At 39.0% G+C, this 23,413-nt stretch overlaps 2 protein-coding genes across 6 annotated transcripts in view; one reads left to right on the plus strand and one right to left on the minus strand.

Annotated features, from left to right (window-relative positions):
* Positions 1 to 2,824: 2,824 nt before the first annotated feature.
* RPA3 (replication protein A3) lies at positions 2,825 to 5,982 on the minus strand. The gene is made up of 4 exons (XM_017817768.1): positions 5,802 to 5,982; positions 5,455 to 5,529; positions 3,846 to 3,954; positions 2,825 to 3,348 (listed from the first exon to the last, which is right to left on the minus strand). The coding sequence occupies exons 1-4, from the start codon at positions 5,898 to 5,900 to the stop codon at positions 3,266 to 3,268; spliced, it is 366 nt and encodes a 121-aa protein (XP_017673257.1). The 5' UTR covers positions 5,901 to 5,982; the 3' UTR covers positions 2,825 to 3,265.
* UMAD1 (UBAP1-MVB12-associated (UMA) domain containing 1) overlaps positions 5,964 to 23,413 on the plus strand; it is a 79,374-nt gene continuing 61,924 nt past the window's right edge. The window contains exons 1-4 of one of the 5 annotated variants that reach the window (XM_017817766.1): positions 5,964 to 6,009; positions 6,205 to 6,294; positions 7,718 to 7,822; positions 13,307 to 13,425. In XM_017817766.1, the coding sequence (XP_017673255.1) occupies positions 13,344 to 13,425 (82 nt within the window). In that variant the 5' untranslated portion in view covers positions 5,964 to 6,009; positions 6,205 to 6,294; positions 7,718 to 7,822; positions 13,307 to 13,343. Of the gene's footprint in view, positions 6,010 to 6,047; positions 6,295 to 7,717; positions 7,823 to 13,306; positions 13,426 to 23,413 lie in introns of those variants that run through there. The other 4 variants (XM_017817765.1, XM_017817762.1, XM_017817767.1 and 1 more) reach the window with 4 other exon arrangements.

Here is a 23,413-nt window from a genome sequence, read left to right on the forward strand (position 1 = left end):
TTGGTGTGTGTTTATTTATAGTATATGAGTTACTTAACACTTGTGTGCTATAAAATACTAAATGGAATGCTAGCAATAAACTGGTACTATATTGCCAGGACTGTGAAAATTGGTGTTTTAAGAGAATATATTGTAATATACCACTAGTTTTACATGCTCAATGTAGTTTCAAGAAGATAGAATGTGGAAGTGTTTTTTGTGGAATACGAGGTTACATTCAGGACTTTGGGCTACATTTTCTGATTTAGCATTAATGTTGTAATAAATCCGCTGCATATTTTCTGATCTAAAATTCTTGCCTAATTGAAAACAATCTTTTTTAAGTTAAAAATCTAAGAGGTACTTGATACTTTTAGGCATAGGAGAGCAGTTCCTTTTTTTTCTTGTTAGAATATTTATTTCTTTTTCCAGTATTTTTGCACACTTCATTTTGCTGTTGAAGAGCTCTTCAAAATGTTATCCATTTATAAATGTAAACTGGGGCTTACTGTATGGTACCCTATTTATATAAATATAGGTAATAAAGCTTTTATACCTGTTTGTGTCAAATTCTGTCATTGCATTAGATTAAATTAAATGCTCACTTCGATACTCATCATGTCTTTGAAATGTTTTGGATTATGGAGGCTGCATATTCTGGCACAGCATTGCTATCAGTTTTGGCTGTTAAATAGTAATCAGGCTTTTAGGCCAGTAATTACACTATTTGCAAAATTTACAGAGCAAGAGCTGTATGTTTTTTAATGATCCGATTTTTTTTCCTTTTTTTGCTTTTAAATTAATAAAGCTGTGCTTTTGGGGGTGATTTGTTGTCTTTAACAAAAACTATAGCTACACTCATTTTATTAGCTGCAGTTTTATATTTATTGTTCCCTGGTATCTGCTGAAGGTGGCCTTGCATGCTAGCATGTTTTGTCCCTGTGGTTCAGGCCGATTACATTTCATTGTTTCCATTTCCTTAGATGCTCCAGCCTGCCCTCCCTTCCTTGATTGAGTAAAAACACTTTATCATCATATCCACAGGCTGTTTACACATGAGCACCACAGGAGTTGTGCCCGTGTCCCGAGCAGGGACAGCAGAGCAGGTGAGCAGGGTCAGCCAAGAGCCCTGAAAAAAGGTGCCAGATCTCAGAAGTCACTCAGGAACGGGGTGGGAGCAGTCCTGTCCCAAATGACATGATCTTCTCAGTCAGCTCTGATTACATAATTCACTTCATACCCCTCTCTCCTCTCCCAGATTCCTGCCTTTTAGCAGCTTCATGTCCTCCCAAAGAAGCCACCAGCTATTCACACCTTCCATTACTGGTCCTGCTGCTGGCCCTGGCTTTGGTGACATCCCTCTCTGATGTTTATGATACAATTGCCCTGGTGACTCCCCTTTGCTCAGCGACCCCTGCTGCCACTACTTCCCATTTTATTATCTATGACTGTGGTAGTTTCTCTCACCTTCCTTGTGTGTGTGATGCCTGGGGCCCTGCTAACCATCAGTCCTAGCTGACAGGTAGCAGGCCCCATGGTTATGCCTTTCCCTTGGTATTTGGAATAGCTGGCAGTGGAAAATTATGCTGGTAAATGCATATATGACCTGAGCATTACTCTAATAGCAAGAATATTTTACAATTCCTTGCATTGCTGTCTGGTTAGTACAGCCACATAGCCAGGGTAGGCCATTTATTCCCACAGCCTGATAGTCTGTAGAGAAGCAGATAAATGAAAAGTAGGGGAAACTTTTCGTTATGTCCTGCTTGCCCAGCCACCCTTCACTGCTGTGGGACTGCATGAACAAGAAGAGTCTTGACTGACAAAGGGAAACTGGCATTTCACACTCAGTGGAGCCACGTTCAAACATTTACTCACAAGACCTCAGACCCAAGGATGGTCCCTCTAAAATACTAAAGCCATCTAGTGGTAGGCTGCTTTATTTACAGACTGTGTACATGCACAAAATAGCAATTTTCTAAAGCAGAATAGAACAAAATAGTTCTAAATACTAGGAAAACATGCACACAGTTATTAAGAATGACATTGCATTCTGCTGAGCACTAAAATAGTGGTAGTGATAGCACTACAGGATACAGTGTGGTATAGTGCCACATGGACCTTGTGTTCTTGTTTGCTTATGAGATTGACTCCTACTTAGAAAGCCTCCTCCTTCCTAGTGACAGTGACTGTGTCACTGTCTGTCCTCGAGGTAGAGAGGGATTAAAAAATAGATCCCCTGTTAAATTGATCATCTCCCCAATTTGTAGTAATTTTGATTAATAAGTCTTTGAAACAAATTCCTTGACTGAAAAAAGACGTCTATAAATAAGTACAAAGCTAGCAATCCTATTAAGGCACTAAATCTAGCTACTAAACCTGAAACCTGTTTGTATGAAAGTTTAATGAACATGGCTAAGGTTTATTTAAAATACTTTGAAATATTTTAGTAATTCACAGAATGTATATCCAAAGCTTGATTTTACTTTGATTGTGCTACCTTAAGAGACCTTAAAAATTCTGCTATGAGTTGTGTAAGTAGCTTGGATAGTAACAAAATTGGGAACTGTGCAGAAGTTCCTATTGTTAAAGTCATCATGACACGCTGGCTGAATACTGGTACTGCTGCTTAGATTCCCATCAAGAAGTAAGGTTGTGATGGGCAGTCAACTGTGCTTGAAATCCCCAAGACTAACTAGACATATTCCAAGTGGTTAACATCAGTGCAAAAGACAAGTACCTTGTACTCCACTTTGTTATATTTAACAGTTTCAGGTAAAGTAGAACAGGAGTCACCATATATCACTGAAAACAGCACTCTAAGAAGCAATACTGACACAAATAGTTAAGTGTGAGATCTTTTTTATTGGTTGAGACCATTTTCAAAATCCAAAATACTGCCCCCTGTTCAATAAATTTGTATCAAAGCAACTGAAATTAAAAATCTTTATAGTGAAACCCCACCAAATTACTTCAGTAAAATATCCTAGAACCTCTCCTAATAACAAAAGGATTCTTACAAAACTTCTGTTTCTGCCACATCTAATCCTGTAAGAGAACACTCCTCATGGATGCAAAAGGGTTAGATATATACAGTGAGCAAGACATCCACAGAAGTATTCTCCTTGCTGAATAAATACATTTGCAAAGAAAATGCTCTTCATTGGCAATACTTAGCACATGTAACAGCATCTTTTCGGTATATTTGTTGAAAATAAATGCAACTGTTACCATGCTGTCAGGTACTGTTGTCACCCCTGAAGCAATAAATATATGCTAAGAAAAATCAAGTGTTCCTCCCAGTACCAAATGGGAAGTATTCAGGGAATTCATGAATAATTTTTAGTGCTTCATTGTAGAGTTCCAGATCTGAAAGAGGGCAAAGAAAATGGTTATGATGCATAAGCTAAATTCCCCAGAAGTCAATGACAACATTAAAGCACTGCTTATTTTAAAGCAGTATAGCTGAGTGATCCCAGTCTCCCTCAAATTCCCATTTTCCCCAAGACAGCAACACTTATTCCTTGTTTTCTGGAGGGTTATTTTTAGGCCTGGTGGCTGCACAATCACACTAAGTTTAGGCCAAGGTGAGAACTGCACTCCAACAGGAGTGGGAGAAAAATCAGAGCATGGCAATGATCAAGACTGGCTTTGGCTTTGAGTAACTCCCTACAGTTTAACCACAAACCACTACATTTGGTACAGAACTTTTCTCATGACACTCCTTTTCTACACCCGGCTCCATATCTGGCAGCTTGAAGAGAGACCTCGTCTGTAAGAAAAGGTAATCAGGCTCTCCCTTCGTATTTACTGAAGAAGAGTTCAGATCTCAAAATGAATTTGTTATAATGTATATTCTTACTCACCAAATGGACTTTTATCTTCTCTGAACTGGACGTATGACACGCACATGATGGTTGCCTGATTTGTTACTCTTCCCACTACTTCAATAATTCCTGAGATCTCCTCATCTAGCTAGAAAACATACCAAAGATGAAATTAGCAATACTAAATTAGCTGCTATCTCTACTTAAGAGCACAGCACTTAAGCTAGGAACTCTCCACAGCTGATGGTTTGTTCGTGACAGATTCTGTTTAATGTCAAACAATAGAGTACTATTGGATGGCCCTGTTGCCCTCCCCCCAAAAAAACACAAAAGCCTTGACCCACTTACAGATTTACAGGTTTTGTAATAGCCAATTCAGTACCAACAAAAAAAAAAACATACGAAGAGGCATCAGAAGGAAGATAACAGTTTATAAGTATATAAAACTGTATCAATTAAACGCTGAACAGAGAGTAATCTAGGACACAGAGAGAAGAAGAATCCAGATTTGAATGCACTGCATTAAATCCTTAGTCAATTATAGAACTCTGTAAGAACTAAGGAGGTATCACACATGCCAGAGAGCAGTTCCAGTGTTCCAGATTCAGGAGATATATTTGGAAATTATTTCTAAAGTAATCTGTCAGTAAGTGTTCAGAACACAAAAGACACTAGCAAGCCTTTGGTTGAACAGGGGAAAAAAAGGCTATTTTCTTGCAGCTGGAAGTTAAAGTCAGCAAGCTTCACATTTATAAGACAAAAATGTGCCAGATCAAAATGCATTTTTCATCAACAAGGAGAGAATCCTGTCTTGAAAGTCTAAGAGGACCATATGCAACTATTTCACAGGAAAATGGCAAGATTTCTCAGCATTTAACAACTCATTCAGAGAAAAAGATGTAAAGATACACATGCTCTCAGACAAGCTAGAGCATTTGCCATCACAATGAAAATAATCCTTTAATTACAACATTTGCTAGAGAAAAAAAAATACTTAGAGACAGAAGAGAGTGCCAGGGTGTTATTCCTTCAGTGATACGTGAAAACAAAGGAAGCAGTGTTTTTGTTCAGTAGTTCTCATTATATCTTATACCCATTGCATTAATTGCTTGGTGAGGTTTTTTGGGGGTTTTTTTTGCTAAGAAAGAATGCTTCAAGCTAACTCTGAAGTTTACTGGAATGCTACGACAAATTTTCTAAGAGGATGTAGCAATGTCAACTCAAAAAAGTCTTAGGAATACTATATTCTTGGGTCTTTTTGATTATAAAAACAACATGAAAATGGGAGGAAAAAGTGAAATTACAATAAAGCAAACACATGTAGTGGAATATATATTACACTGTAAACAACTAATAGAGTAAGAGAAAATAGCCAGGCAGGGATGTGTCTGACAAGGAATGAGTTCTGTCTCTTAACACTAGTTGAAAATTAATGAAGACCAAGGCAGTTCATGGGTAAGACTGCAAGCTAGCTGAAAGATGCAAGAAGCAGAGGCAATGACATACAGGTGGAAAATGGAAACAGAGTATTTTTTTTCCCGACTAAAAAGTCAACACATGGAAGGCATGCAGAGGTTTCAGAAGAGACAAACCCTCCAGTATCCACAAGAGGCGACATTAAGTACTTCGAAAGCATTCCCTAACTTACAGGTTCGCTCAGCTCCACGGTCGTATGTTTCCCTACGCCATCCGAAAGCACGAAAAGCTTTCCAGTAGGATGAATCTACAAAAGAACATTAAAATCTACATAAGACATTAGGCCCGTGCGCTCTCAAGGCAGCTGGAAGCGCCACAGGTTTGGCCGCCTCATCCCGAAGAGCGCAGCGGGACCTTCCCCCGAGGATCCGTCGGCCCCCCGCCCTGCTCCCGGCCCGGCTGAAGCCGCCGGGCTACCCCAAGGAAGGCGCCGGACTCTCCGGACAGAGCCCCAGCCCTGCCCAGGGCGACGGGGCAGCCACATCCCCGCCCCGACACCCCGCCGGGCGCGTCGCGAACCTTCTCGACGCGGCCCACGAAGCAGACGGGCTGCCCGATGTGCTGCGCCAGCTGCCCGGTGGCGATGCGCGGCCGCGGCACCTCGTGGATGTCGCCCATCGCCGGCGCCGCTTCCCGCCTTCCGCGGAGGGAGGGACCGAGGCACCGGGAACGGGACGGGCGGGGCGGGACTTCCCTTCCCCGAGGCGACCCGGAAGCGGAGGCGGAGGTTGGTGAGCGGCGGCGGCGGGCGGGGGTGGCCGGGCGGGTGTCGATGGTGTCGGTGCTGCCGCGGGGAGGGCGGCGGGGACCGAGCCCTGGGGAGCCGGGGAACACGGCCGTCCGCTTCTACCCGTATCCTGGCACTTAATCCTTGTAAAACAGCCCATATTTCCCCTCCCCGCCGTTTTCCCTCTCGCTTTAGATGCTGGCTCCCCTCTGGTGTAAGTCAGCACCGTGGACTCGTAGCCAAGAGGACGAAAGGCATCCTCGGGTGCATCAGGCGCAAGCAGAGGTGATTATCCCGCTATATTCATCGTTGGTGTGGCCTCAGTTGGAGTGTTGTGTAGTTCTGGGCACTGCATCTGCATCCAGAGGAGGGAGTCAAAGCTGGGGAAAGGAATGTCCTGTAAGAACAGCTAAAGAGTTAGAGTTTCTCTGGTTTGGAGAAAAGAAGGCTGATTGCTCTCGTTGCTATCTGCAGCTTCCTCCGGAGGGGATGTGGAGAGGGGGACGCTGATCTCATCTCCCTGATGTCCAGTAGTTATCTCAGTAGCTGTCAGTAGCTGTCTCTGGATCGCAGAATGGTTTGGATTGGAAGGGACCTTCAAGATCATGTAGTTCCAATCGCCCTGCTGTGGGCAGGGACACCTTCCACTAGACCAGGTTGCTCAGAGCTATGGATATATGGGAATGATTCAAAGCTGCACCAGGAGAGCTTTAGACAGGACATTAGGACGCATTTCTTTACTAAAGAGGGAACACTGGAACATGCGTCCTGGAGAGGTGGTCAATGCCCTGAGCCTGTCACTGCTTAAGAGGCATTTGGACAATACCCTTAATAACATGCATTAGCTTTTGATCCTCCCTGATCTGGTCAGGCAGTTGGACCAGATGATCATTGCAGGTCCCTTCCAACTGAGCTATTCTGTTCTGTTAATTTCATTTTGTTTCACCATTAAAGAGCTTATGCTCAATCCCCAGGGTTAGAGCAACTGATGTAAGACAGAGCTGGCATCTGGATGTGGCACTTGCCACACATCTTGCCTTTTTCCATATGTTCTCCCTGTCTGTCCCTTGTGTGGAGAGGTTCCTTCCAATTGGTCTTGGGGCAAAGGTGACTATGATATCCTGGTCTGCATTTGACATAGTGTTGTCAGCAGGTAGAGGGAGCTGCTACTTTCCCTCTACTCAGCACTGGTGGGGCCATGCCTGGAGTGCTGGGTACAAGAGGGCACGTGGACTTACTGGAGTGAGGCCAAAGAAGGGTCACAGCAGTGATTAAGGGACTGGAGCACCTTACATATGAGGAAAGGCTGAGAGAGCTAGGACTGCTTAGCCTAGAGAAGAGAATGCTCAGGGGGCTCTTATTAATGAATGTAAATACCTGAAAGGAGGGTGCAAAGAGGATGGAGACAGTCGCTTTTCAGTCATGCCCAGTAACAGGACCTGAGGCAATGGGCACAAATTGAAACACAAGAGGTTCCCCCTGAACATCAGGGAACACTTGTCACTGTCAGAGTGACTAAGCACTGGTACAGGTTGCCCCAAGAGATTGTGGGCTTTCCATCCTTGCAGATAGTCAAAAGCCATCTGGACATGATCCTGGACAATCAGCCCTAAGAAGGGCTTTAGCAGAGGGTTGGACAAGGTGGCCTCTGGAGGTCCCTTCCAACTGCAGCCATTCTGTGGTTCTGTGATTTTCTTTCCATTTCCAGGACTAGTGTTTCAGGAAATACTTGGGAAAATCTAACTCTGCTCTGGCTTAAAAGGGCAGTCACAACACCACTCATGTGCCAACTGTCTCTTCTAACCGCCCACAGGTCAGTTCATATTGCTAACCGATGCAAAGTGGGTTTTGTTAGTTGGCTGGGTTAGTGTTGTTATATGGCAGTAGCTTGGGTCAGCTTGCCAAGGAAACAAGTTACTACCAGAAGCTGTGCAGAACCAGCATGTGACTGGGGAGTGCTCAGAGTTATATCTTTGAGGACATTTAGCTGGTTGTCATCTTCTCGGCATCACTATGCCATTCACCTTTTCGGTATTTTATTTGCAAGAGAATATCCTCATCTCCTTAGCATATCTTCAGAGTCTTGAGAGGTCTCATAAATGTAGCTATTGGAGCAAGATGCAGCAGGCTGGTGCACAGTGGCTCTTCTAGGGCTGAAAGATTTGAAGGGTCAGCTGCTAGAAAAATGCGGTACAAGATCTTACTAATTTGTGTCTGTATCATATTTAGCAGGTGCTGAAGGTTTGCAGTCAAAAGAGAACTGTTTGCAGGGAAAGAAGTATGTTTCAACCTACTGAGTATTGTGTTTAATAAACACCTAGCTTTCTCTTTTAGCATTTTCTATCAGGGGTTTGAATGTTTGCATCAGTCTTAATACTGATGTATTTAATACCAAATAGTCCTGGCTTTGCCTTTGTCACCTATGCTTTTATTGTCTGACTTGATTGTGGCTGATTTTTTATGATTCAGCCTCTTCAAGTGTTTTTATACTATGGTAATTTGGGTTGCATCGTTCTTAGTATTTCTACTTTGCTTATATTTTATAAAAACTTTAAAAACAAATATTAACATTTTATGTAGTACAAAAAAAATTGTTAATGTTTCGTTATATGTATATCTATTTTTTTTGTATTTGTGTTTCCATTCTTCTGTTTTCAAGAAATACAAATTAAAGGACTATGACTAATGTTAATGCCAGAGAAAAGAAATTATATGTCTTTTTTTTCTTATTCTTCACATAGTAATTTACATTAGGCCAAAAGCTTTTAAACTGTTCTTTTGGTGTCACAGAGAAATCTTTTCAACATGCATGTTCTTGACTCTTAAGTTGGTTGTTTTCATGATAAGCAGGACTGTACAGGGCTGTAAACATCTTGCTCTTTTTCTGATTGCTGCTTTATTGGTGAATCACAGCAGATGGTAATATGGAAGTGAGAATTGCTCTGATGCTCTGTTTCCTTCTTCCATAGATTATATAGCTTAAGCTGCTAGATGTGAAATTATTCTGGTTCTTTCTTTAGGGTCAGTTTTGTATCTCGTTCTGTCCTCATTTCATCATTTATGTAATTACTGACAGTGCCACTGCAGTTCTGCTTTGCTGTAGTCCTGGGCATCCTCTCTTTATCTTAGTCTGCATCTTTGGTATTTTTAATATTAAATTACGATTCTCCTCCAGTATTGTGAACATTCAGGAAAGGCTGAAAAGTAATGCTAAATATACTAGGATCTTCATTGCATTGAAAAATTTTATTGGATTTAATGTATTGGTTTGGCTCAAAGGTCACACATAGTTCTTGTCAAAGGAGGCTGACAAAATGCAGGAGGAATAAATTAACCCCTTTGTGCAGCTCTGTAGCTCATCTTTGTCCAGTGCCACATATGTTCTCAGAGACTCACAGAAAGACAAAATATTTTTTGCAGCCTCACAGAATTGCTATAGTTCACAGCTTATTACTTGCTAATGACTGAAGCAGTGCCGAAAGCATTATTCTTAACTATCAGTGATTGTGTTCACTTTTTTTTGGGGGGGGAGGGAAGGGGAAACATGAGTAGAAGAGAATAATATATTCCTACCAAGGGAGATTTTTATCTTTAGGCAGTGAATTCAATTTCAGGTCTCCTATAGAAATAAAATTAATCCCATCTGGAAGGGAAAAGTGCTATGCTATATAGGAGAAATGACTGCAGGAATGTATCTCTGAATGGTGGGTGTATTTTCTGTGATTTTGTGCTGACAGCTTTTAAAAACACCCCACAACTAAGTGCTTTTTTTTCATCAAGTCTGTGTGACCATGCATCCAAGTCCCCAGACTTCAAATTTAATTTTTACTCTGAAATGAAACTTGTATGGAAACTGGTTGTTTTGAGCTTTCATGACCTGAAACCTCATCTTATCTACAAGTAGTAAAACTCCAGCCTGACTCTGCAAGTGCTTAAACTGTGTTCTTATCTTAAAGAGCACGAGTGTTTCCATTCAGCTCTGTGTTTCTTCGTTGGACAGGGGCTTTGTTCTGTTTTAACATGTAATTCAAGAAATTTAGTGGTTGCATTTCCCGTTGCTGGAGAGATTTATGTTTACTTCTGAAGTACCACAGTTGATAAAATTCTTAAAAGAGCAAATATCACAAATGCCCCAGCATTGCCTGTCCACAGCTTTTCCTTTACCTGCAGTGTACCATATGCAGCTCTAATTTTTGTTTCTGGGCCCTCCTTCTATTTTATTAGTAATTCTTTATTATTTAGTTTTATTATAACACTTAATATTGTGTTCAGCAAAGCTGCTGAAATGCTGGAAGTGGTAGTTCCTTCACATACCTTACACAGACCTGAGATCTACAAGCACAACTTTTGTTTCTAAGAGGTGAACACCTCGAGAAAGAAACAGCTTCACATTAGTCTTTTTAATATGTGGATTCTGTACCTCCTCCCCAAATTCACAATCACAAAATACAACATGTACCGTTTTCTTAGTGCTGGGCCAGTGGTTTTAACACTTGAGGCCTGAGCTTAGGGAGTACTTTTGTTAGCTTTGTTTGGTTTTCTGCTTCAAGCAAAAGTATGTGTGGGTTTTGGTATGGTTTTAGGTTTTTGTTTTGTTTTGTTTTCTGTTAGAGAAATATTGATGGTAGTGGAATTAAGCTAAAGCTACTTCAGAAACTGAAAATTACAAAGTAAAGATCAACACTCATGTATAAGGTGAATTTTGTGGGGTTCAGGAAAAGTTGGGATACTCAGGCTGTCTCCTGTAAATGAAAGGATAAAATCTAGTATGTGAGAGTGTTTGTAACATTAATTTGGTTAGATCAAATTGTCCTGATTGCTAATTTACTCAGAATTTAAATGGGTATTGTCTTTTAAGCAGTGAAGTTTATGTATGTTAAGTATGCAGGATTTAAAAGACTACAAGTGCACGGTTCCCTATACAAGTCTTTTGTGCCATGTATATACTGATTAAGATGCTTTTCTTTGTGCAAGAAAGAAGGGAAGGGGGAACGTTATGTGACAGAGCTGAACACTGTACAATAATCCAGATCTCAAAAGAGAAAAAAAAGGTGATTGGAGCAACTACAGCTCTGGCACCTGAAGTGGCTCATTGGAATCCGAGCCATTACCAAAGCTATCTGTAAGATTTTACACATCTAGTTGATTTTGCTTCTTGTTGAACACTTAGAATGAAGGTAAAATTGCATTTTAAACTGTTCCGCAACTGCCTCTCCTTCATACATCATTGGAGCAGAAACCTGACTCTTGAGCATTACAGTACAGGTTTTTACCACTTGAGCTATGGGACTGACAACCCTAATTGGTAGCAGGAGAAGACTTATTCCCTGAGGGCTGAAAAAGGAATATGCTGCTGGCGCCATGTGTTGAGCCTGGGTGTGGGGGAAGGTAAGGAATAAATGAGATAATTAGGAGTTTCTACTCTGTAATCTCCATGGAACTGGAAATATCAGTATTTCACTTGCTGAGGTAGGAAAACAAGCAAAAGGGAATGAAGTGCAGATAAGTGAAATTTTTTTTTTAGTTACTATATACCTGGGATTGGATCACAGAATGGTTTGTTCTGTTCTTGTGTACATCAGTGTAGTTCATTTGGATGCTAGAAACTGCACTGTGTCAGCATAAGCAAGCAGTAGCTGGCCAGGCTGCGGGGTATTCAGCCTGCAAGTCTCAGGTATCAGACCACAGTTTGAATCGTTCCTGCTTTTACCATGATCTATTTATACACTGCTCCTGAAAGCCAGTGCTTACACTTCACATAGGACTTTATGGAGTATAGAACTATTTGCCATTGATTGTAACAGCAGAGTTTGAGGTAGTTTATATGAATAGTCAGTGCGGATTGTGCAGTTAATTGCTGCAGGTCGCTGGCTAGGGCAAAAAAAGTCTTATTTATGGTACCATGAATATTTAGATGGGGAGTGAAGAATTCAAGCAAATAATTAATCCAGAATTTTTATCGCTCTTTCTTTTATTATTTTTTTTTTTTTAATCCACAGACTTCATAGTAGCACTCTTCTCTCTTTTCTACCTTCTAAAGATTCTTCTTTGTTACATTTAGTGTGAAATTATGTTACTGGAACTGTACACTGTATACCTCTTTAATTCTTTACCTTGGACTCCTTCCCACTGTTGGAGGTGTATATTAGATGTTGCTATGGGTTTGTCAGTACCTTCTCCTTAGCATGTTGATGTCTGCAAAATAAATCAGGATTCTGCTCCTGAAATTCTACTTCAAAGCTGAAACGACATTGTTCCACTTTTCCGAATTTTATATGGGTATATTAGTAGAGAAGATCTTCACATGCCTTTATTTAAACCTTCCTCTTTGTGTCCAGCACATAATGTGTTTCAGCCAGACCACAGACCGCTCCATAGTTGGCATTGTCCAGGCATTCCAGTTCAGCCCTCGGGGGCTGGAGATGAGAGCACCTCCACAGGTCCCTTCATTGGTTTTTAATATTAATTTGTACCTTTTAAGCTACTCAGAATTACTTCTGTGTAGTCTTCCAGTCTTGAGAGAGAGGATATACTGAGAATTTTCTTTTGCAGTCCACGTTTTTATCCCAATGTGTTCCTTGTTTTGTTCTAGCAATGGAGTTCTTAGTTGCTTTGGAGTATTCTTTTAGTGAATTATTGTTGCAAAAAATTAGCAAAAAATTATTTTGTTGTAGTTTCTTTTTAGAGAATCAGTGGTAACTGTTAATCAAATATACACAACTGTTAGGCTGTCTTTAAGATTGCAATTGGGGAAGATGAAAACAGTTACTATGCTAATATTGTAGGGGTGGGTGGTTGCTCTTTTTAATTGATGCACAGACATTTACAACTGAAAATATCTAGTGCAATTTGTGTCATTCAATTATTCCTGCATTATAAACTTGCATTTTCTATAATATCATGTTTTGGGCTTAAAATTTTGAATGCTTTAGAACTATCTCTGATGAGAAAGTTTGTATAACAACAATTAGAAATGGAAGAAAAATATGGAAAAATATGGAAACATGCTGGATGAATGCTTCCATTTTCCTTTAGTAAGGTTGAAGTTGTGGGGTTTTTTAATGATTCCACTCCACTCCTAACTTTGTAGAAAAGCCTTTTGTACTTCCCTCTCTTCTTGCCTATTGAAGTAAATTGCAGCATCAACAAGGCGATCTGTCTGACATACAAATGCCTGATATTTCAAATCCGATAATAAAGATTAAGCTATAATATCAGGTATGTGGCCTTTGGAATGGTATGAACATTTTATGATTAATTCTGTTATATTTATTTAACATATTTTATCTTCATTTAGGTAGCATCTTAGAAGACAAAAAACCCCCCAAGAGACTATGTTCAGCTTCTTCCGAAAAAGTCAGGATTCAAAGAAGGTTACAGTGCCAGAGAGAGAAGCAGATGGATTTGTTATTGTGGGTAAGTGGTGCTTCTGTCTAAAATAATTATTTCATCTTTAAAATGTTGAAGTTTCTCTGAGATGCTTAGACCAAATGCAATGTTAAGAGAACCTATGATAAAAATTGTTCAGTATTCTTATTTTTCCTGAAGAAGTTAATTTTCGTGGTCTCCTCATTTGGACTAAATAGCTGCAGTTTTATTTACATAGATCTGAACTACATTCAAGAGCATTGAAAATAATGTTTCTTGTTTTCTTCTCATACTCTGAGCAAGGAGAATTTATGTCCTTACAAAACAAGAAAGGGTAAAGTTTAGGCTTCCAGTTTTATGATTAGAGTTGGGGGAAGAGAGTATCTTACTGCAGTTGTTAAAGGACTGGCTTTTTTCAGTTTCCTTCCATTTCATTTTACCCTCAGACTTTCTATGTTAGAAGCCAAGAATCATCTGGGAATTTCTGGTCATGGCAAATGTAGATGTTCTGTCTCAGAATCTGACTCATTTGATAAAAATTAAGCAGTTTAGAGTTTTCAAAGTCTCCTTGTTATTCAAAAACTAATTTGGAGTGTAGTCACCTGAGAATTGGCTAAATTTGCAACTTTGATCAAGCTCTTCCATAGTTTTGCAGGATGGATCAAGTGTGTAGAAGATAAAAAATTTATTGCTGTCATACTGATCCTTTTCTTTTTCCTCTTTTGAAAATTTGTTTTCCTTCTTGGGAATCTGTCATCATCAATATTCAACTTCTGCTGCTCTGATTTACTGACTTGTTCTTATCAGGAATCTTACAGTGTTTCTCCATTAAAGTGTTACTTCTTGAGCATTTTCAAGTCACAAAACCCTCTAGATTATCGAAGTCTAACAATACGAGAGACTATTGGAACTCTTTCTGAGGAGAACTTAGATTTTTTTTTGTGATAGTTCTCTGTTAAAACAAATCTGTTTTCATATCTGTGACTGTGTTGTCATGCTTAATGGCTTCTACTAGATTTTGTTCACCTACACTGGCTACATCAAGTCACTCCAACACTTGCATCGTGTAAAGGTCAAAGGAGTCACATTGTCATCCCCCAAAAGTCCAGAGACTATTTAGCATTTCAGTTTCTGTGATAGGCAGAGTTCTGCACTCTAATGTTTCTAAGTCCCACAATTGCTGGTTCTGATTCTGCATTCAATTTAGCTTCATTCCTTTTTCCTGAAATGCTGTCAGTGACTATTTGAACTTTGTTCACAAAATTCACATTAAATTAATCTGTTAAATATAAACATAAGAATGATCAGCTTTGCTAGAGTCTTCTCTTGTTTTTTTCTATTTGTTGTTATTTTTTTGCTCAGACAGAAGTTAATTTAGCAATCTGCAATCAAATGGACTGTAAGTTTCATCTTAACTAACTTTTACTGGCCAAAAGAGCTGCCATCAACCTTATCAGTGGAACATATCACTGTCTTGCAAGACGGATTTAGCTGCAGAATTGTGGGTCAGCACTTAAGTAGATACTTATGTAGAATGGGTGTTTTTGTCTAGGAATAGTGTCAGTAGAAAAAAAACCCCAAACCACATCACTTAGTTATTCTGTTAGTTGCTACTTTATTACTCAGAGGGAATGTTCTAAAGCTTTTTTAAACTTTAGTGTCAAATATTCTAGAATACCAACACTAAATATCTTTAAGACAGCAGGATATTTATAGGACCAGTACTGTGAACACTACTGTAGGCAGTGAGCAGTCTTGAAGGGACTGAGAATTTAATGTCTTACATTTTAAGTCAGTCCCTGAATCCAGTCTTTCATTAAATATAAGAACTTATATGAACTTTCAGAACATATAAGAACAAAAAGCCTAGTTCACTGGTATTCTGTGGATGTGGGAGGAAGTGCTTTGCCTTTTTTCCTGGAGAAAGAAGAGGAAAAATACATCCTGAGGGGACACCTGCTCCCGATTCCCATGGTTGTAGTCAGGAGAGCTTGTCTATCACAAATCCCTTGCAAGATTCTTCACATCATGCACTACTGATAAGGGCATCCAGGACTCTTACTGCAAGTTGGAATGGAAGTAATCAAGAAAGAATAAAATACCTTTTTCATTAAATTATGAATGAAGTCTATTCAGTAATGAATGTAGTGAGACTACTGATCATCAAAATTAGATGTAGATGATTAAGTGTGATTTACCTAACAATATTTAATTATTTTAATCTTTCTGCATCATTTGATATTTGAAAAAAAAGGAAGCAAGTTCAATGCTTTACTGAGAAAGATCCGCCAGAGCCATCGCCCTGTCACATCCTGAAGATCTGGGGTTTTTTCTTTTTTTTTCATAACTTCTCCAAGTCTTGTTATATATTACTATATTTTAAATCTACCTTTCCTTGTAAAGTATCGATGCAATTGGAAATTCAATATCTGACTAGAAAGATGAGTCATAAAAACAGCGGAAGCAACAAAACCAACTTTACAGTGTAGTAGCTGAAAGAAATTCTCTATATTAGTTTTTGGGGCAAATATTGCATGTGGGGAAGTCAAGAAAAAATAATTCATAATTCTCTCTCTACAAAATAAATATAAAATATAATTTTTTACCAGGGATTAAAGCATTTTTATGTCTAACTACCAATTCACTTATTTTCCGGTTATTGGCCATCTGATCTCTTCATGAAGCTGTAAAAGTGGTGCTTGTTCTGTAACAAGCAGAACTATTATGCTGAAAGGGAGAAGAGGCTAATGAAATAGGCAAAACACATGCAGTTGTTTTTGATCAAGTGGAGAAATATGAAAAAATGTTTCAAAGCTTTTCCTGATCTTCACAAATTGTCTTTATGTTAACATTCTGAATGCCAGAATTAAGAAAACAAGTAAGTTTTCAGTTAGCTTGGGCATCTTGGAGAGTAGTATTTCTCAAGGAATTTCTCATGTTTTTTGGCTTTTGTAATGTAAAATAAATTCCAACCTACCATTCATTCCTACTGTTGCTAGCCACAGAGAAAAATATGAGTTTAATGCTAGCTTTTGGGTTTGGCACACAGCTAAAAATCTCCCATTGATCCCAAAGATCTATGTGACTGGTAGTCAAAATTGCAGTCTAAATTCAGGAACTGAAAAACTGAGACAGCAGTGCTGCTTCCCATGTGTGTTTGGCAAGATGGTCAGAAACTCTGCAAACATCCCCATGATGCTGATGGTTCCTCTGGGGTGGGTATGAGTGGTTTTTGCTTGAAGCAACTGAAAGATCATAGAATCATAGAATGATTTGGGTTGGAAGGGATCTTTAAAGATCATGTAGTCCAACCTGCCTCCATGTTGTTCAAAGCCTTGTGCAGCCTGACTTTGAACACAACATTTCCGGGCAGCCTGTTCCAGTGTCTCATCACCCTCATCATAAAAAAGTTAGATAAATAACTAAAATTACTTAGAACTGTTCTGTATGTCCTCTTTAAAAAGCACTGATAGAAGTTAATTTTGCTTTTAGGTTTAATTTAAGATCCTGATGTGCAGGGTCTTGTTTACTTTTCCAGAAAAATTCGAAGTAAGCCAGTATGAGGGAGCAGTAAGTGCTGATGGCTCCACCAGGCAGGTGAGTCTGCAGCGAAGTGAGGGTGCCAAGAGGGCAGAAGCTGTCGAGCACTGACGAGCACTGCAGTCCCACAGTACCTGAGCAAGGACAACAGAGCACGGCCGGTGACAGTGACCAGGGTCAGCCCAGAGTCCAGTGATTGCCAGACAAGTCCACAGGGATTAGGCAGATCTGAGGCCAGGCCAGGAAGTCTGGTCAGAGGGTTGCAGTCATCAAAGTCCACAGGCATCCCTGCAGGGTGCCTTTGCCAAGGACCAAAAATTGAGATTTCTCCTGCAGCTGTTTGCCCTGATGGAGGTGCTCAGGGTGTGCTGTGTTCTGTGCTGGCTGTGGGCACAGACAGCCAAAGGCCTGGGCTGGGGAAGGGGCTGCTGAGCCCCCCAGTGCACTCAGGGCCCAGCAGCCAGGATGGTTGGATTGTCTCTCACGAGTCTGAAGACAGCACAGTTCTATGAGGAGCTCTTGGTCTGAGTTCACTGTCATGGATTTAAGACTTCTTGGGTTTTGGTTTTGTTTTGTTTCGTTTTCTCTCAGGGATCTTTTTATGTTGTATATTGGAATGGAGTAAATTATTTGGAGAAAAGCTCAGTTGCAGATGCTGACAAATCTGATTTTGAGACATATTTAACTTCTCTTTCTTCCTTAGGCTTAGGACAGCTTTCTGTTTCATTTTTTTAGATGTAAGCCATTTGAACTTTGGCTTTATTTTAAATGAGGTACTCGAACCTTCCTCTGATGTATTCAGTATCTGTATTACTTAGTTAATTCAGTATTATAATTCCTTCTTATGGGATCATCCTCATCTCTAGGCAGGAGCATCCTCAGTCATCTATGAGGCTGTGAAAAGTATGCTTTACATCCAACTCAATGTTTCCCTTTGTTAACTGCAGTTATATTGCAGAAGAACGTCCTTAACAAATGGCAAGTCTTTTATATTGAGGATACAAAAAAGTAAAATGATCAACCCAAGCCAGCCTTTACTTCTGGAAATCTGGACTGTTTTTCCAAAGACCAATTTTACATGTTTTACATACATTTTACATACATTCCTCTCCAACTTGCCGTTTCTGTTTTACCGTGTATTTATTCTGTATGCACAGTTTTTGGGGTACTTTGTATTGTGGAAGGAAGAACTGGATAAATTGCATATTTGAATTAAGGGACACCCCTACTGTCACCCAACATGTAAAAAGGCAAAAAGATTCTTACTGTTTCCATATTGATCTTAGTACTATAGATCTCTCCATATATTTTTAAAACTTCTTAAATATTTGCTTCTGAGAGAAATGTGCAATTTTATAAATTTTCCAGAGTGAGTCTGTTATGAAAAGGAAATTTAATATACTGAGACTCCCAAATTAAAGGACTACCCCCATTCTAGTTTATTACAGCAAATCAAATGGTTTTCTGGTTTCTCCCCTCTGCATACACACCTCGAAGATTAAATGCATTAAGAGATTTGTAAAATCGTAGCATTACTGCTGCTGTTTGTTTTCTAGGAGTCAGTAGTAATGTGTAGTAGATCCCTGTGAATCTCTACATTGATTTTTCTTTAATATCTAAGGAGTGTTTAGTGGTGCTAGTATGGAAGGTTGGGCTGCTGCAGTTTTAAAATATACTATTACATTAAAGAAATGCACAAGGCTTTGTGCCAGTTGGAAAAAAAGCAGTGTCTCAATGTCCTCTCACTTTCTGCGTCAATGGAATAATATGTATTTTTTTATATAACAGTAAGAGCTTGTGTAGTTATTTCCAACCTTGCAGTTTTCAAATAACCAAGCTACTATTTCATGATATTGTTTGAGGTTATAATATTTAATACTAACTTTATAATAATCTGAGATTTGGGGATATCTTTTAATATTTTTGTGTAAAGAATACTTTATATGGATCAGCATGTGCCACTGTAAGTGAACACTTTTGATGCACACTGAGAAGTTACTGTAGTTAAAGTGACCTGTTTCCCGAAGTGCTGCTTTATGGGTTTTATACTTAAAAATTGTTAGTAGCTCATTTGGGCATTGAATTTTACAGCCAGAGTTGATTGAAAAGGGAGGAGGAGGAATTCAGAAGAAACAGTCCCCTCCTGTTACCGATCCTTAGTTGCATAAGGAGGTAATGTCTTCCCTTCATTCAGTGATGAAGTCAAACTAATCCTCTTGGGGACTAATTTCGCACAAAAACAACCTGCGGTTTTCAGTGGTGCCACTAGATGGGGATTTCCCTCGGATTCAGGGCCTGAAGGGCTTTGCTCTCCCCCTTTCACACACAAAAGTGCAGTAGTAATTATCAGTACACCATTTGATTAGACTGTAGGTTTTCAACGGATTTATAAAAAGCTTTTTAAAGCCTAATATCAAATCTATAATGACATTCCAACCTAATAAAAACAATGAAGCTTGAAATGTTGGCAGCATGTATCTAGATGTTGGCTTGTAATTCCTTCCAAACAGATCTGTTGAGGCCCATGTGGGACCTAAATAACACAAAGAAGTAAATTTGCATATTTTACAGCAGGGGGAAAAAACAGAATGCAGAAACATGAATAATTAGGAGCACAAGCTTCATGCTATATTAATACTGTTGAAAAGCATGTGTTGATTGTATTCTGAAAGCCAGTAGTGATTTGGTTGAGTGAACTCAGCATCTCTTATGCAGATTAAAGGATCTGGGTTACAGAACAACTGAAATTCATTGTTTTGCTGTATAAAGAGGTATATTTCTTAAAGGAAATACTTTTATTTCCCTTGGATTCTGTACAGCACAGAGAATCTTGCTTTTTAATGCCTCATCAAAGTATGTTTTTGTTGACAAATGACTGTGCATTTCTTCATTTACTTGTACTCTAGATTTTAAAAACAGTCCTTTCATCCACAAATCAGATGTTAGTATATTTAACACTTCAATATACATGACCTACTTAGTTTTCATTCCACATAATTTCTCTCTTTTTTTTTTTTCCTTTCTAGGGCTTGAGCCCCTGGAATATATTCATGATGCTTCCATGCTATGAATTTGATTATTTTTAAATTTGCAGAAATACCCTTCTCAAAATGTTAGCATACAGGCCATTTTTGAATCTGAATAATATGAGTGGTTGTGTTGGCTTGTGTTGATCCCAACATAAGATGTATACCATACTTTTTATGAAAGAAAAGGTTATTTACTTAAAAATGGTATATAGTATCAAAAGTGATTTATTGTTTGCTTTGGCTGAATATTATCTTGCCCTTAGCTCACAACTTTCTCAAAAAGTTACCTGGTTTTGAACACGGACTCAAGGGAGGAGAAAAGAAAGAAGATGAAGACTTCTTGTTTAACTTGTACAGCAGTTTTAATCCTGGCAAGAAAAAAAGAAGTATGTGCTGCTGTATTAGAGAGCTTGGGGTTTTAAGAGACAAAAATGCATAGAACCAAACACTTTAAATCTCTCAATTTAGAACATCTTCTTAATTTTCATAACCAAAGGAATAAAATGGTAAAATGTACTGGTCTTCTTAGAAGTTGATGCAATTGTAAGAGGTTAAAGAGGCATCTGGCAAAGGGTTGTTTTGAGGTCACACATGCATCTGGCAGTTTGCTGCCAGCCCTCTAAGAAAATATTGGTTGGAGTTACACTCCTGTTTTTCATATTAACTGCTTTCTGACTTGATGTATGATGGTCACTTTCTACGTATCGAAGTCCCCGAAGTGCTCCTGAGACGTTTGGTCCTACTGATTTTAAGTCTTGCAAATACTGACGGAAGTAGAATGTGCTCAAGTAAGAAAATCCTTTTTTTGCTAGAAATTTATTGTCAGAAAAGATGAACACATTTCTTGGATGTGACTGTTCTGCAATGATATATTTACATAGTTGATATAGTATTCTTTAACCTTTCTTATGGTAGGATGATCACTTTTGGCACCTGGGTTCTGACACTTTTGCTCCCATACATAGAAGTTCACTCTCTAGTAGCAGTGCCATAGTCTATTGGTCTATAGAGCATTCTTTAAACAATTTGAAGTTGAAATATAAGAAAGGAAAATACCTATCGCTTATTGTAAAACAGAGGAAAAATACCAAAATGTGGTATAAAAATATGGATTTTCAAGTGCTGGTTGTAAACTTTGTTTCCCAGAATATGCTGGTCGTTAAGTCTCTTTTAGAATTAAAAGTTTCTTTTTGCTTTTTGATGCAAAGAAAGTAGTTCGAAATGTGACAACATATTTTTAGCCCAAGTCTGATTTATCTATATACGGTGGACTTACAGCTAGAGCCAACTCAAAAAGAAGAGGTGAAAAATGTGTTGCAGGAGTGCAAGTTGCTATTCTAGCAAGTGATAGATTCAGGCTGAAGTCCCTCTTTCAGCAATTTACAGCATACTTAGATGATCATTCCTTGCAAAGAAAGCCCTAGTCACTAGTTCATGCAATCACTGCCTCTCTGGTTGGAGTCATTCAGGCTTCTACAGATGTTACTCAGTGTTAATTTTCTCTGAGGGAAATGTTATGTTGAACTGATTTTGCACACACCCCTCCCTATCTCCAGCAAATAAATGGTTTTGTGCATTTTTTTTCAGTGGAAGAAGAAAAATTAGCAAAGATACATTGTCTTATTTATTTTTGATTAGATATTATAAAGAAACTCAAGGAGATTATGTTTTATGTTTCACGAGTGCTTTAAGTCAGTCATGTCATAGGCCTCAATGTGAAATAGTAATGTAAGTGTAAGGCTTTTCCTTATAAAATGAAGGATAGCTTGTCACCTTGTGCATAAAGATGTGTTTTCTTTAGCTGCTCCTTCTTGGTATACTAGTTAAGTACCTTTCAGTCAGGACAAAGAAATTAAAGGATATAGGGGATTTATCCAAAACAAGTGCACTTGTTTTGCACTTCAGTATTATTTCATCTGTTTCTGCCATAACACATCTTTGGAGCTTGCCAAAAATGTAACGTGCTTTCTGATCTCTGCTCACACAGCTGAATGATCTTCAGCTTTTACATGGTGCTTTCCCCCCACAAATGAGGGTTATGTGGACTCAGTTCTGAAATTAACTCTCTTCCTTCAGTCCAAAAGAAGCATTTGTTCACAGCATTGACCATATCTTGCTAGGGATATTATACGGTAATCATTATTTGTGACCATGATCACTTTACTTTGTGCTTTTTATATCTTTTAGTAAGTGATTATAGCACTATTTTCGTTTTCTTGGGGATGTCCTTCTACGTGATAGTAAGGAATAAAGAAGAATGCAAAGACCTCCTAGAAGTAGTGGGCTGTTTCATTTATGCAGTTTGTTTATCTGTTAGCACACACACCTTGCTGTTAGTACAGTTACCCGTATACATCACAGGCTGTGATCCCAGCCTTAATTCCATTTATTGTTTCTTCAATTTACACACGGTTGTTTGTTACAAAAACTGTGCATAGGGCAAAAATTACAATGGATGGAAAGTCACTCAAAACCTTAAGTTGGTTTAACTGAGGAATATTGGTATAGTGTGCACATTTCTCTGTCTTTCCTCTTCCCAGAAGTGGAGATAAATATGAGACTTCAGGTGTATACAGTCTCTTCATTTCCTTCTTGTTTTTGTCAGGGCATCTAGGTGAAATTAGGGGAGTATGAATTAGGTAAATATGGATTTGGTATTTTGTCTGTAAGAATACAAGTACAAACTGTAGAGAGAGCTCTCATAATTGGAAGTATTAAGTTATCGGTGGTGAGGCTCATTTGTTTTGGTGGTTTGTTTGGGTTTTTTGTGGGTTTTTGTTTGTTTGTTTGTTTTTCTCTTTCAATTACTCCCAGATTAAAGACGAGGTTGGAGCATGTAGCTGCTATTAAACATGTGCAATGTACTATTTTTTTCAGTTAAATTGAGCAAGCTTCTTTAAAATGATCAAGTCCCAGACCTTTCCTGGAACAAAACAAAACAAAATTATTTTTGCCGTTAGACCATATAATTCTAAATCTCTTTCCACTGAGAGCTGTCTGGACCAGCAGTGTACTGCAGTTGTTCAGGAGTTTAGCTCATAGTTTTCCTGTTCTAGGGTGAATGAGGGAGAGCAACAATTTAAAACCCACGAGATTAATTTTTGCCCTTCTTTCAGCTTGTATGAAACTTCAGGTTTTTTAAGAGGGAGGGAATGGAACTTTATGGCTATTTTATTTTTCAATGGGAACTTGCCTACATAATTTCTTATGAATTATTTCATCCTTAGGTCTTGCAGAAGGGCAGGGCTATGACTACAAAAGCATTAGAAAAGCTATTGTAGCAGAAAGCAGCCAATATTATCTTTAAAACATGGATATTAGGGTGCAGGACTCTCACTGCTGCGACCTGGGTTCGATTCCCAGCCCCCCAGGCAGATGGAGCTCGTCAGCCTTGTAAGGCAATCCATCTAAGAGAAGGTCACTCTAAACAAACCTACGTTCTGAGGACCTCACTGCCACTGTCCAAG

Source organism: Lepidothrix coronata, unplaced genomic scaffold (assembly GCF_001604755.1).
Source record: "Lepidothrix coronata isolate B3197 unplaced genomic scaffold, Lepidothrix_coronata-1.0 Scaffold62, whole genome shotgun sequence".
Classification (NCBI taxonomy): Eukaryota; Metazoa; Chordata; class Aves; order Passeriformes; family Pipridae; genus Lepidothrix; species Lepidothrix coronata.

What these genes read in the sequence shown, in the direction of transcription:
- RPA3 (XM_017817768.1), bottom strand. Translation starts at nt 5,900, where the DNA reads ATGGGCGACATCCACGAGGTGCCGCGGCCGCGCATCGCCACCGGGCAG. An exon ending in TCGTGGGCCGCGTCGAGAAG is followed by an intron (nt 5,530 to 5,801) that starts GTTCGCGACGCG and finishes GTTCTTTTGTAG; the next exon opens with ATTCATCCTACTGGAAAGCT. An exon ending in AGAAGATAAAAGTCCATTTG is followed by an intron (nt 3,349 to 3,845) that starts GTGAGTAAGAAT and finishes GCCCTCTTTCAG; the next exon opens with ATCTGGAACTCTACAATGAA.